Source organism: Haliotis cracherodii, unplaced genomic scaffold, assembly GCF_022045235.1.
Source record: "Haliotis cracherodii isolate W230 unplaced genomic scaffold, xgHalCrac1.p SCAF_3, whole genome shotgun sequence".
Lineage (NCBI taxonomy): Eukaryota > Metazoa > Mollusca > Gastropoda > Lepetellida > Haliotidae > Haliotis > Haliotis cracherodii.
Window position 1 is genome coordinate 70713044 of NW_027266286.1, and position 15533 is coordinate 70728576.

The 15533-nt window shown below is 37.1% G+C and overlaps 1 protein-coding gene across 4 annotated transcripts in view; it reads left to right on the forward strand.

Moving 5' to 3' along the window:
* Window positions 1-294: 294 nt before the first annotated feature.
* LOC139474276 (centrosomal protein of 57 kDa-like) overlaps window positions 295-15533 on the forward strand; it is a 32191-nt gene continuing 16952 nt past the window's right edge. Inside the window, exon 1 of one of the 4 annotated variants that reach the window (XM_071257217.1) lies at window positions 295-384. In XM_071257217.1, the coding sequence (XP_071113318.1) occupies window positions 364-384 (21 nt within the window). In that variant the 5' untranslated portion in view covers window positions 295-363. Of the gene's footprint in view, window positions 385-9416; window positions 9431-11060; window positions 11126-13559; window positions 13641-15533 lie in introns of those variants that run through there. The other 3 variants (XM_071257221.1, XM_071257219.1, XM_071257218.1) reach the window with 3 other exon arrangements.

Sequence of the window (15533 nt, forward strand, 5' to 3'; positions counted from 1 at the left end):
CCGCTGCCATCTGTCTGCGCATGTCTAACCGAGTTTGATTTTCATGGGACATTTTCCTCATTTTGGCTAATAAACAACGATTGGCTTTCAAAGCGCACGTAATGATTCTTTATTTATACGTTGTATTTATTGTATAATGTTATAGGATTAATATTTCTGTACATACACAACAAAAAAATCGATTGCATGGAATTTTGACCAATCAATACCAGCCTCACAATCATTTTAGCCTCCAACCAATCAAATGAATGTTTACATTTTAAGCGGTAAGACGGTCGCCCGGATGCTGTCAGCTCGATGTTTACATGATTTTCTGTGCATGGTTATTTACAAGTTCACCATTTGGTGTGATAACGTTCCACAATGGATGAATCTAATGCCAAAGTAAGTTTGATACAACACCATTCATTCTCTGTATGGCACTTGATTCAAATGTAGTCATGTTTGATGAGTGATCGCAAGCAATGTATATTTTATTGACACTGAATCACAGGTCTGATCATGCAATTTATTATGCTCCCGTTGCTGTAACCAGCTGGTAACAGTTTCACCGCTACTGATTTTTGTTTTTCAGTTTCTAGCAATCCAATCACATTTTAAGTTAGTGTCAGAAACTTTATCCTCGTTTATATTTTACAGCCAGAGATTCTAGGTCAGTAAATGTGCTGGTTATTCTGTAGGATCATGTGTGTGTGTTTTTAAAATAAAAAAAATAGGCTACAAGGATATTATTGTCACTGACATGGATGTTGCAAATACATTCCTTTGCTATTTAATCATACACACTTGATGGCAATGGTGCAGTTTACCTTGTGCAGCTGTATAGTGCTAATTGGCTCTGGCTTTCACTTCACTGATCTTGTGTGCCTGTTTTAGTCTTTAGGGCTATAGCCTATAGTTGTGTTAGGGTTTTTACCCTCAACTCTATCTTTATCCGATGAATCCCCTTTCCAATCAAACATCCTTCATGATCGTTAGGTTTTGCACCCCTTGCCGATCAAACACCTTTTTATGATCAAAGGCTTCTTTTAGCCCATTGTAAATTCATCAAAGATGTGAGAGAGTAATGAATTAGTCCACTGGAGACCCATGTAGATCTTGGTTTTAATTGGTCTTCAGCAATCCATGCTTGTTGTAAGATGCGACTAACATGATTGGGTGGTCAGAATCATTGACTTGATTGATGCATGTCATTGTATCACAGTTGCGTAGATTGATGCTCATGATGTGAATCACTGGATTGTCTGGTCTGGACTCAATTATTTGTTGACTGTCGTCATACAGCTGGAATATTACTGAGTTCAGCGTTAAACAACAGCTAAACAACTACAAAAGTCCACTATAATCCAAAGTAAATCTGTACAATTTGCATGCAGTTTTAAAAAGTGTGTAAAATGCCCAGTCACAAATGTGCTCATGACTAGTGCCCATGGCCCCATGGCTCTTCACAATCCATCAGTCAGGTAGACACTACATAGCTTGAAAACATCCATGAATATCATAAGTACTGTGACCAAGAAATGGGGATGTCATTGATTGGAAGATTTGGTTTAGACATATTGACTTAAGAGTATCACAATATATGTAAATATTTCCAGACTGACCAGATTATGCTTTACAAACATTTAAATATTTCAACATGATCAAATTCTTGTGTAACTTCAGGCGTTATTATATTATCACAGGCATGTCCGACGTCTCTAAAGAAATACTCTACCAATTGCACCAAACAAAACTAGGTTGTACCCTGACACCAAAAATGTATCAAAGTTGAAACATAGGCCTGTCTGCTGCCAGTGTCACATAAATTAGTAAGACATTGCTGTTAAACGTAATAGGAACATGTGCACATAATCTTGAAGTACCCACAATTTGATGATGTCACGCCTAAGAAAGCATGACAAATTACACGTAACACAGGGATTAGTGATGTATGATGAGGTATGTTCAAAGAAAGATTTTGTGTGGACAAGTAAGGCAAGTCAGACAAAAGAATACATGCACTTGGTTCATGTTGACATAAATATTGGGTAGCATGTTTCAATAATAGGTAGCCATTGTGCATGTTTTATTCAGCTAAATCAAGCCCCACCAGGACACCTTCATTTTTATGTTTAATTTTAAACTATGACAATCATTATAATAATTTGTACACTGAACCTGAAGTAGGTGCTTTAACAGTGCCTCACAAGGGAAGTTATGTAGTTTTGAAATTGTCCAAACTCAGGTTTGAAGACTACATTACTGTCTTTATATACAGAATGTTTTCCTTAGTTTTGGAAAAGTTAGTGACAAGTGATATCTGTCCATGAGGTGAAAGAACATGATGACTTAAGTGTTGCTTTTGCCTTATCACAATTTCTTCTTTCCTTAAAATTTAACGCAACTACTTTATCACAAACAAGACAGTGATAGCTGCCTGACAAACTGAATATTTATCACTGCAATAAATTAGATTTGACGCCTGTCATCTGGTCATATTCTTTCCATATATCTGTACAAATAGAATGTGTTATCTGTCCAGAAACTCCAAATGCGGACATATTGACCGACATGTACGTATCAATGTATGGTAGGGTTGGGATAGACTGCATGATCCGAAGAAATTGAAGCCTGGCTTTATTACACATGACATGCTTCAGCAAGTCTGGATTACAGCTGATCTGTATGAGGTTGTCCTTTTCCATGTTCACCAGTCAATGACGCTGTTGGTACACCTCTCTATTAAATGTCATGTGATGTTGCTTTCAATTGTCCCATGTCAATTTCAAATAGATCCCTGTCAATTTCAAATTGTTTGCTTAGACAAAATTGGTGCGAAGTGAGTTTGCATAGAGAGGTGTGCACTTTCACTTTCTTGAATCAGTGTTTGAAGAAATGTTTGCTCAGAGTTGAACATTGCTAAATGAATCATTTATTCTCTACCCTGTCTCATTGTCAGTCGGCATGTTGATAGAAGGATTGATAAAAGTGCTACATGTGTGATTGTGGCTTAGTGATCAGAATATTTGTAGGTTGAAAACTTCATGCTTCCCTGAGTTGTATACAACCTCTTGACATGTGTAATTTGTTTAAACTGATAGGGGTAAAATGTTATTGAAATATGAATCAGTTAATGTTGAGAAATTTCTTTTGTATTCCACTTAATCTCTTCTTGCGTTATCATGTTATGGTAGCCTATCTACAGTGCTTTTGATCGTGTAGATTTTTTGTCTTGAAGATTTGAAAACAGATTTTTGTTACGACAGTGAAACAGCAATAACTCTGATAGCTATGTATGTAAGGTAGGGTGCACTAAAGTAACATTCTGTTGACTCAGTGGGATGTACCTTTAGGCCAAGACTTGAGGTCAGTAGGTTGAAGAAACATTTATTTATTAATATTTCCTCAAATGTCAGGTGGCTAGAAATTATTATTTAAGAAAATAGATTGGGGCATGAGTTTTAAAGATAAATTTTCAACATGTTTTAGCTGAAGTCATTTAGATAATTTATTTATATTGTGGCAGGAAGTGAATTTTTGGCTATTACCTCTGGTTGGAGGAATATAAAAACCTGCTGCTTTAAATTTTTAAATTGTTTTAAATTTGTAGGAGTCAGATTTGTAAAGAAAATTTTTGAAAAAATATTTTGTTTGGACGAATGTTTAACATGTTTAATAACTGTATTAGATACCATATCCATATCAGAGAAATTCTTTTTTATCTATCATTGTAACATTGTTGCTTACCCGGTATGTTGAAGGCAGATAATCAATTGTTTTTCTTGTCCTAGGCATCAAATATATTGTACATGTATTTCTAGAGGCTTAATGATCATGCTGATGAGTCACAATACCTGGCCTCCTTAATCAAGAAGAGATTGCTGGAAATTCCATCATTCTAGGAAATGCTGATCAGTAGGTAATGACGGTAATCACCATTACTTTTGTAGATTTACAGAGGGATTTACCTGGGTCTATTGAGTTGTATGTCTGGTTTGGTTTTCAAACTGTTTTATGTCATCGCATCATAGATTCATACTACAATTTCAGAGTGTATTCCGCTGAATATTGATTTCCCTTCCTTATTTTGTAAATAATGTGCTCAAGGTTCTCAAGCGATTTGATGCACCTCACGAAGTAAGACCCATTTTATCCCAACATAGATTTTGATAATCAATCAGATCGTTTTGACTGGGTAGCGCCATTTTGTTTAAAGCAAATGCAAGTGATATGAAAGGTGGAATCTGGTTGGTCAATAGGCAGGTCATAGAAGGGACATAACCCGTAATAGTGGTGGCGCTACGATCGAGCCCAGGAATTCCAGCTTAGTTTGGCAAGGTTGGAAACTGGACTTTATAGTCAGTTACTCACTTGCCTCGGGAAGATGAATAATGTATTGCAAAGGCAAACTTTGATATTAATTTAAGAACTTGCATTCCTCATGTTCACTTGTTATTATTCCTGAGTAATGGCATTATCAGAAGATGAAAAATGTACGCCGGAATATATACCCTTGTACATTTGTAAAAAGCACAGTAGTTTTGAAAATACCCAATTTGCTTGATTGCATATATATATTTTTTCTGAGGATTAATTAGACACCCACAGGGGCTGAGATTGTTATGAGGTTGACATTCCTGAATTATACATTTGCCTGACACATACATTTTGTTTGGAATCTGAGAGAAACCACTGTAATAATGTATGGTCATGATGATGCATGAAGGAATGGTGATTATTAGCCTGGGACCGGGTGATACGGTCATAGACTTTTATGAAGCCCCATGCTGACATTTGCTGAGACGACCGACAGGACAATATCCTGTCACAAGCCCTTGCCAAGTTGCATGATCAGTTGTCATAAATCAATCTTGTCAATATCGGATGTTTGTCGTCAATAGACTCTCCATTTGTCCATTGCACCAGTCTATACGAAGGTCATATTGCACTATTGATCGGACTGACTATCAATAAATGGATCAGATCTTTTTTCAGCCTTTGTTGAAAGGATACTGTTGAATTCCTGACTGTTGTGGGATCGAGACATTTAGTGCCTGAATACTTCATGGTTAGGATCCTTTTACCCATGATCAGGATAATGCAGGTCAATTTCTCTAGTTTCCTTTATTGTAAAAATACTCACTTATGATACTGTTATTAGGCTATCATGGGCTATATGTCAGTGGGATTGTGGGAAAAGAAAATCTATAAGATGTAACATTGAGTGACTTAGCCATTAATCCATAGCCTGAGTCTAGTCAAGTTTCTTTCCGTCTAGTAAGCTTGGCAGCAAATTGCAAATAAACACGATAAAGTACTTTCATTAACTCTGAAATCTACTGAAATAGATGTGAAGTGACAGGTTTGGGCTAGTAGTCTCAAAAGGTTTTTGCACAGACTGATGTTTACATGGTATAAGTCTGGGAGAAAGGAACCTTTAATTAAGTTTAGACCCATCATCTGTGAAACAACACTACATTAAATTTAGAGGCCATTAAGTATGTTAAGGGCAGGAAACAGGTTGTGCTGACTGATATCGTCTGTCTTCATTATGGTGACATAACAACCATGGTCTTCCATTCAAAACTTCCTGTTCAGAAGTATGCAAAACAGATTCATGATTTTGAATATGATAAAACAAACTGAGCAAAGCATGACAACATACCATCCTGTTCAGCAGTGTCCGTGAGTTGTTCTAAGTTCATTGTGACCTCTGGTCCATAGCTTGTGACATTACCAATACCATATCATGGAGGAAATGACAGTCTCCCACTGAGTTCATAAGCAGGGACTTGGCCCTTTGTAACATTTTCATTACCGGTACATTTTAGTGTTGCATCAGGCCCAAAAGTTAAATTTTTTACGAAGTAGCCATATGGCTTCAGGTATTTTTTTCTGGGTAGCCAGTGGTAAAATAAAAAAGTCAAGCTAATATTGTAGGTCAAAAGCATTTGAAATGATTTTTTATCAAATAACTTCTATAATATGTACAAGTCATTGCACTAGTTTTGGAATTGTTTATTAGTGGAAACTGTACTTGATTTTTGTTATTTGTGACTCAAACAATGATGCAATTTATGTTACTAGATTGTATGGGTATATCCTTGCTCATCCAATGAGCATTCCCAACTAATCTAAAATACTAATTACATTAATGTTTATGTATTTTGGTTCATTGTCGACTTATTATTTATGAGAACAATTATTAGCATATGTGTTTACCAATATCAGCTGTTATTTATTATTGTGTCTACAGATGTGTAGCAACGGAATTTAGTCGCCTCAGATATTTTCAAGGTAGTCGTTTTGCTACCTCTGAATTTTAGGCAGTAGAAAAATTTAGATTTAGGTATTGGCGACATTTTAGTTGCAACTTTGAGGCTAGTCCTGCACCATGACCGTGGAATATATTTACTTTATGAAAATAAATAAATCTAGAAACACATACAAAAGCAAGTCTAGCCAGCCCAAGCTAGCTCTGTCTGAAATCATCATTGGGACATTTTTCAAGAAAGATATTGTGTAATATAAGATTTCAGAGACTTAATGTTAGTCTACTTTGAGCCCTGTACATGGAGTTGTATTAGCTCTTTGTTTAGAATGTTTAGAATTTTACTAGACTTGGGCTTTGGACTAGTGGTTAAAGTCGCAGACTCCCCATCAGGACAACGTGGACAGTAGCAGAAGATATTTAATCAAGCACTTAATGTGATCAAATACTTAATGTGATCAAACCTTTTTCAACACAATTTCTGAGCATGCTTAGTGCATGTGAAATACTAAGGAGAAGTCACAAGATTTCAAGCTTGGGCCAAAACAAACTCATATCTTTTCATTGGGATTGACAGTTCTTGGTCTTGCTTAGTGTTTATTTTAGGGGTGTGGTCAACATGGTGGTGACTTTGGACACAGATGACTGTAATCCTGGTAGTTAGCTAAAAATTACTTCCCAGGGGAAATTCTTTCCTACCCAAGTTAAAAATAGTTTAATGCCTCAAATGATGACCCATATGCCCAAGTTAAAAATAGTTTAATGCCTCAAATGATTACCCATATGCCCAAGTTAAAAGTAGTTTAATGCCTCAAATGATGACCCATATGCCCAAGTTAAAAATAGTTTAATGCCTCAAATGATGACCCATATGCCCAAGTTAAAAATAGTTTAATGCCTCAAATGATGACCCATATGCCCAAGTTAAAAATAGTTTAATGCCTCAAATGATGACCCATATGCCCAAGTTAAATATGGTTTAATGCCTCAAATGATGACCCATATGCCCAAGTTAAAAATAGTTTAATGCCTCAAATGATGACCCATATGCCCAAGTTTAAAATAGTTTAATGCGTCAAATGATGACATTTTTCTTGAGAGTGTGACAAGTTTAAGGCTCGGTAATGATGATCAGAGAGCATGCCCTCAGGTTATTTGAATATGTCTACCTTTATTGTTTTTTATTTAATGAGGAAAAGTTACTGACAAATGTTAAAATGTATATGTCTGTAAGATTCTGTGCAGGACATTTTGATGCAACATCTATAAAGTCTTGAATTAAACATGTCTAATTTGGTGGGAATGTTGGAATATTTGACCATGGACATCATCCAACTTATCCACAAGCAATTTTGGAATTGTTGTGAGTGAAACATTTCTACATTTTGACCAATAATTTCTTGTCCTTGGAACTTTTTATGCAAAATAGTATTTGGTTTATAGTTTAATTGACATAGTTATGTCAGTCTGTGCTAAAAGCTTTAAGCCTACTCGCCCGAACTTGGCTCTGAGCAAAATTATCAGTTGATGTCCTGTGAATTATTATTTGTTAAACATACTAGACCAAACAGAATGTTACCAGACTCATACTTTAGGTAACGACCCGTGAAGGTCCTGGTAGAGAATAGGTCTTCAGTAACCCATACGTGCCGTAAGAAGGCAAGTATGCTCTGTTGTAAGAGGTAATGGGTGGTCAGGCTCGCTGACTTGGTTGATGCATGTCATTCCCAATTGCGTGGATCGATGCTTACTATATCAATCACTGGATTGTCTGGTCCAGACTAGATTGTTTATAGACCACCGACATAGCTGGAATATTGCCAAGTGTGGCGTAAAACAACAAACAAAACAAGCAAACAAGTAAACTTTAGGTGACCTAATAAAATTTGTGGGGTACAAAACAGTTCAGCAGCATTAATGTTAGACTAACATTTAGTCTATGACATCTTATATTACACAATACCCTTCTCGATTCAAAAAATAAAAAAAATAATAGAGCTAGCTAGAGCTGGCTAGACTTGCTTTTGTATACATTTCTAGATTGGATTTTTTCATAAAATAAATATATTCTACAGTCATGGTGCAGGACTACATTAATGAATATAGTACTCATATGAAAAGAAAAGTCCAGCAGTATTTATAAATATTGTACACTTTAAAAGGAAACAAAATAAGGTTGTTTCAAAATCAAATTACTTTCTGTTTGTTTTTGTTTATAATTTATTTTAAGAATATAAAATTAACCTAAAAGGAGACCTGTCAGAAATCTGTATGAAGAAAGAAATATATTGATGTGGCCTTATATTAACAGATTAACCATGTTACCATATCTAAAGCTGGTTGAAGTCATTCATTGCCTGTACACTTCCTCGTGTATATTGTCCTGATCCTTTAAGGAACACATTACCACTTAATATGTCATGCCAGTTGATATGTGTAATCCACTGACCAAGGTTATGTCATGCTGTATAACAGCCCGATCTACCCAACACCGTGTAGCTTTCAACATGTGCACGCTTCACAGAGTCTTGTAATCCTGTTCTAATCCGCTTCATATCTGACCTAGTCCTTGCAATCCTCCCTAATCCCAATCAGATCTGAAATAATCATAATCTCATAGATTTTTCAACCAAACCTCAGCTACATGGCTCTCGAACAACCAGAGTAAGGATATTTCAAAATCAAGACGAAGTAGCTATCAGTTGTTCTGTAGGTACAGAGTGATAAGAGACAGCCGTAATTAGATCCAACACCGATTACATTCTAAGCTCTCACTTCATTTTACACACCAGCGAAAGCTTGCTTTATTCACCGTATCGCCCTTTTGACCTAGGCATTATTGGTGGAACCTATATACCCATTGTGTGCCATTATAGTCAATCTCTCCAACACACAAACGGGTTGCAACCTGCCGAGTGATCCTTTCACGGTCCCTCTTCCAGTCAGGAGGGCCGTGTAATCAAACCACATCAATTCCAGCCGAGTTTGTTTACTACCCTATCTGACAAGCCTCGCTCTTTGCAGGCTGATTGTTAAAATAAATCAATCTCTCGTAAGTATTGTCTGGCATTGAACAAGGTGAAGGAGTTCGGGAACATTACCTCCACAGCGGAGGAATTCTTAACATAGACTTTCATCATCTCTATGCCAACCAACATGAGTGTCTCAAGTCCACAGGTAAATTTAAGTTTCGTGTTAGCTGTAAACTTTATTTGATGTAGTTTACATTGTTCAAGAACTATGTTTGGAATTTATTATATTATTCCATACTTTACTTCATTTTGCTTTTGAAAATATTACCAACATGATTACAGCTTGAAGCTTCAAATTTAAGTCATGAACTTACGTATAAGCTCATCTGAAAATTATTAGAGTTCAAGGAAAGAACTTAGCAATACCTGCTCCCTCAAAATCCCTCAATATTTCCCCTTCTTTCAGACTTCCCCTGAAGGGAAACAATGTAGTTTTTGTTTCTCATTATGTACACATGACGTTTTACCTGAAATCCCTACCCCAGAATGGGGATGCATATTATACTCCAAGTGTGTATTATAAGAAACTAGGGTTGTTTTAGGCAAGATAATCGCCTGGTTAGCCAATCAAATGCCTTTGAATGACTTGCAGCTTACTTATTATGCTATGAACAGTATTTCAGTTATATCAGCCGATCATGCTATCTTACTGTGGGAGGGCAGACCAATACTGTGCAAGGGCTGGCTACAAAGATTGATAATCAGAATTATCGCCAATGGGAAGAAATATTATCGATTATCAACATGAAATTGTTGTCATCGATAATAACTTACAGTAGATATTGTGATGAAGTAAATTTTACATTTACTGAAACAGACTTAGTATTGTCAATCTTGTCAATTGTCGAAGACAGATAACAACTGTTTTGGTTATATCTAAAAAATATCCACAAAGTCATCCATGTATCAATGCGTCACTGCTCAACAGTGGCGTGGACTCGTTCGGGAATTTCTTGCATATTTGTTTAAAGTTACTTATTTATTGATAATTGATCAATATTTTGTTACTGTTTATCGATCTCTATGATCTATGTCGATAGCCCGTCCTATCATAAACACCTACTCTTGGTGCTACTAGACCAAGATTCATAATCAGAATGAAGCTGGGATTCAAACCCATGACCATTACTCATATCCTGGCACAGGTGAACTATGGCGTTTGTCGACCACTGGGCCACTAGGTGTCTTAAACAACTTTTACTCACAGATTTCAGTCAGTTTGGCAAGTTGGGGGATTAATATTCCAGGTTTGATTACCTTTGTAAAATTATTACCATCATAATTTCAGTGACTAGTTTATTTATGATGTTTATTATGTGTATAACATTTAACTCAAGCAAACATGCCTACAAGTTGATCAAATCTTGAACAAGTTTATCATGTTTATGATCCGCTGAGCACAGAAGTAGATTAAAAGGATCACCAAATGCAATTTAACACCGTGGTGTGGGAAATAATACCCGTGTCTTGGGCGAGATAGGGGTAGGGGAGTGTGTGAGCTGGAATCCACTTCTCTGCTCATCTACTCCCCACATAGCAATATGGTGTGTGCTACACGACCTAGATTCTCACTTGCGGAGGCTATGAATTGTCTTTGACAAGGTTTGAAAACTGTGTGATGTTTGTAATGCCTACTGTGAAAGGGTTTGATTGTTTGTAAGGAGGTGTGGAGTGATTTCCTGTCATGTTGCCAATGTCTGTGGACAAAGGAAGTCACCTAGTGAGGGCAGGGGGTGGGCGTGATATAGACAGGAATTTTCATTTCAAGACACGACCAGCTTCTGACTGAAAGTGCTTGTAAGGTGTTTGGAGTGTGCTGTGTTCAGGACATGCTATTAAGGTAATCATACAGTAAGAACTTAGCCAGGGTAGTCCACAGCTACAGATAAGCTGCATATTTGTGTAAAATACTCCCCAAATATATTCAAAACCCAATTTCTTTCAAACAACTTGCATACAGAAATGCATGCGTTAACTGAAAAACTCGAATGTATAAAACAGCACGTGTAAATACCCAATGAAGCTTTTTCAGCATGCGTGCAAAGGAGCTAATTTCCGCAACACAGTTACAAGCTAATTTACTTTCCGAGGCAAGCCTATATATTGAGAACAGTTATCATTGTTATTTACATCTAATACATTATTTCCTTTATTTTAAATCTTAAAATGTTCACTTTTGGGGGGGAATACCCAGTAGAGTGATGAATAGATGAGTGAAACAATATTGGTTACCCAATGAAAAATGTAATAACCCAATTAAAATAGAAACCCTAAAATAAAAACTCAATTGCTCAAAAAGTTATCTGGAGCTCTGGTAGTCCAAGCTCGAACTGGGACGGTCAGGTAGCCTAGTGGTTAAAGCTTTCGCTCGTCACGCTGAAGACCCGGGTTCGATTCCCGACATGGATACAATGTGTGAAGCCCATTTCTGGTGTCCCCCGCCGTGATATTGCTGGAATATTGCTAAAAGCGGCGTAAAACAATACTCACTCACTCCAAGCTCAAACTCTTGGTACACTGGAATCAACATATTGTGTCACTGTGTAATTGTTAGGGGTAAAATGATACAGTAAGGTCACGATACATAGCATACGATATGTATCACAATATGCATATTTAAGCCAAATTGCATGGTAACTTGACAATCAATATTTCTGAGCAGGCGCAAAAAGAAAAGCTAGCTGTAGACACATGTTTGAAGCGGCTATTTTTTGTTGCGAATGTGAAACGCTAATTACAACACATTTAGCAGAATCTGACTGACAAAAATACCAGGGATGATTTAACAAGTATTAAATCATTTTGTTTAGCAAGTGTATCGATTTCAATACAAAATCAATGTATCGTGTATCATATTGTCACATGAAAACATTTCACGCCTCGTAATTGTTGCTAGATAAGCAGTTATATGGCAACATGTCTTTTAAGTGTTTTTGAGTGGACAGTGAACATTCAGGAGTTGTCTTGTTTTGAGTTGATAGTGACTAGTCCTATGATGTATTGGTGGGAATTGACTAGTCTTGTGCTCTTGTTTGGGAGTGGACATAGATGAGCTGTTTGGGGTGGATGTTGACTGGTCTTGTGCTCTTGGGGGTGGACATTGACTTGTCTTGAGCTGTTTGGGGTGCAAATTGACTAGTCTTGTGCTGTTGTTAGGAGAGGACATTGACTAGTCTTGTGCTGTTGTTAGGAGAGGACATTGACTAGTCTTGTGCTGTTGTTTGGAGAGGCCATTGACTAGTCTTGTGCTGTTGTTATGAGAGGCCATTGACTAGTCTTGTGCTGTTGTTAGGAGAGGCCATTGACTAGTCTTGTGCTGTTGTTAGGAGAAGACATTGACTAGTCTTGTGCTGTTGTTAGGAGAAGACATTGACTAGTCTTGTGCTGTTGTTAGGAGAGGACATTGACTAGTCTTGTGCTGTTGTTAGGAGAAGACATTGACTAGTCTTGTGCTGTTGTTTGGAGAGGACATTGACCAGTCTTGTGCTGTTGTTAGGAGAAGACATTGACTAGTCTTGTGCTGTTGCTAGGAGAGGATATTGACTAGTCTTGTGCTGTTGTTAGGAGAAGACATTGACTAGTCTTGTGCTGTTTTTAGGAGAGGCCATTGACTAGTCTTGTGCTGTTGTTAGGAGAGGACATTGACTAGTCTTGTGCTGTTTGGGGGTGTATTTCCACAGAAATTTTAACCCAGCATTTGATTAAGGATGAACAACAAAAGGTCCATTATTTCATCCTGTTGATAGAAATATTTCAGTGTCCTACCACAATAGGATAAATACTGAAGCTAAATGACACCAAATGATGAGGACACTTTGATTTCTAACCATTCTAACAATGATATTACCTTTTCAGAACAGCTATCCCTAATGGTTAGCCTACTAACATGCATTTGTAGCACAGCCTGGCCAGCATGGACATTTTATAAGCTGCGGCATAGCAGTTGAGCTGTTAGAATTACATACATATTGCACAATACTGAACACTTTCTTTGAAACTTTACAAGTATACCATGTGTACAGTATGAATGAAACACTTTATGATTGTCACAACCAAGCTTGCAAATAACTCAAATATTTCCAAGCTCCTGTACGTGAGTGAATGCACTTTTATCCACATCTGCAAGTTGTATAAGAGCTACATACGTGCTCAATGCTTTGATAATCTCCGCCCCGTGTCGTAGTCTTTATGATGGAGTGAATACATTCCCTGTGATAATAGCCAACACTATGCCTTGCATAATAAACTCCCAGTTGTAAACCCTCCATTGTGGAGTCGCCAGCGGGATTGAGCTGGAGTGTTTGTCCCGACCCTGAAGAGTGTTCATAGTGGAGAACCCTCTTGTCAATGTTAGCGTAAGTAAAAACAAACAGACAAACTGAGTGATTTATAAGAATCCTGTTGAGCAGGTCATGACTGCAGATTGTCAGTTCTCATTGAAGAGAGGATTAGGTCCGAAGTGTTTGTTTAAGTGTTCAACATGTTGAAAGTGAAATTTTTGTTAGGCTATTCATATTCAGGTTTGGACTATACCTATTCATGAATGTAGAGGGGAAATGTTTTTTGCTACAGTTGAGATATTCTTGTGTGTTCATGTGACAACTTATTACAGTCCTTTGTGTTTTGTTATGAGTTGTTATTACGTGTTTAGGATAAGATATGTTTGCATAATACGCTTATGCCATGTTGTGAATAGGGAAATTGAAACGTTTATCATGGCTGTTTTAGTTTTTCAAGCAAACTTTATTGCCGTAAAAGGTGATTACCGTCTTTCGACCCAATAAGCGCACAGGGCGCTTAAAAAAAGACAGAAGGGGTGGGCGCTTATTGGGACCAATTCAGAGTCAAATTGGCGTAAATTCATCAGTAAGCCTTTTTGTATTTTCTTGAGAAAAGTGCACACTTTTTTTCCAAAAAACACAGCTGTGTAGAAGGGGGTGCACATTATATACGAATGAATGAGTTTTGATGGTTTTTCCCCCAAGGAAAGACATTACTGTGAGCATGTAGCACCAAAAATACCATGTCAACAAATTCATCCTGAAGTTTGCAAATTATTCATGTAATTACACTGTCTGGCTATAAAAAGTGTTCTTTAAATATCTGGACTTATGTTTGTAACTAAATTCATTAATTTTATTCAAAATTCCTTTTAGTATTGTTTTAATCAATTTCGGCGAAATCGTGTGTGAAGCGATCGGGAAGATAGCCCAACTCACAGTTATTAACAGCAGCCACAGTCAGATTACCGCTACTGACGCCTGGAAACAAACTTTAGTTGACAGAGAATGGATACATATATCATAAATGCCATACTTTGATTCGTTAAAAGTCAGCTTTGTTTTTGTTGGACGATTCTATGTCAACACGTAATACTCGCGATCACGCGATCACGTGCACGGGAGCCTTGACAGTAACTGGTCAGACTGGTTCCATGTAATAAATAATACCCGGCAATAACGATCAGCTGCTTTGCTTAGGGTTATTATTATTTTAAGTATGTTATTGAAAGCTGCATCTAAATTAACAAGATATTGGAATATATTATTCCTGATAAAAAAAATAGTTTCAGATACAACTGGGTGGCTCTTATTGGGGGAGGGGCGCTTAATGGGTCGAATACGGTATGCTTGTCGTAAGAGGCAACTAGTGGGATCAAGTGGTCAGTTTCGTTGACTTGGTTGATGCATGTCATCATATCCCAATTGCGTGGATCGATGCTCATGATGTCAATCACTGGATTGTCTGGTCAAGACTCGATTATTTACAGACTGCCGTCATATAGCTGGAATATTGCTGAGTGCGACGTTAAACAACAACAAACAAACAAACAAAACAAACACAAAGACTGTATTTACAGGTTGCCTTGATATCACTGAAATATTGCTGACCGTGGTGTCATGCTGCCTCCAACACATACTTCACAGACGGCAGACTCGGTTAAAATTGTTTTTATCATTGTTTAGGTTTACATTAACCTGAAGAAGTACTTGAATTTCATGAGAGTACTTAAGTGTACCTGAACTTAAATAAAAGAGTCTTTTTCCTTGTAAAGTACACCAATTTCATCAAGAACTCCTTGAACTAATTTAGACGTTATTGGGAAGCATGTTGTGATGTATTTCATTGCGGTCAATTTCCGTCACCCAAATCCTTAACTGAATGGATGTTATAGCATGGATTGTTTGATATTGTAATGACAGTATGTAGGTTGTTAGTTATTATTTTCTGTCACACCTATCCACTGT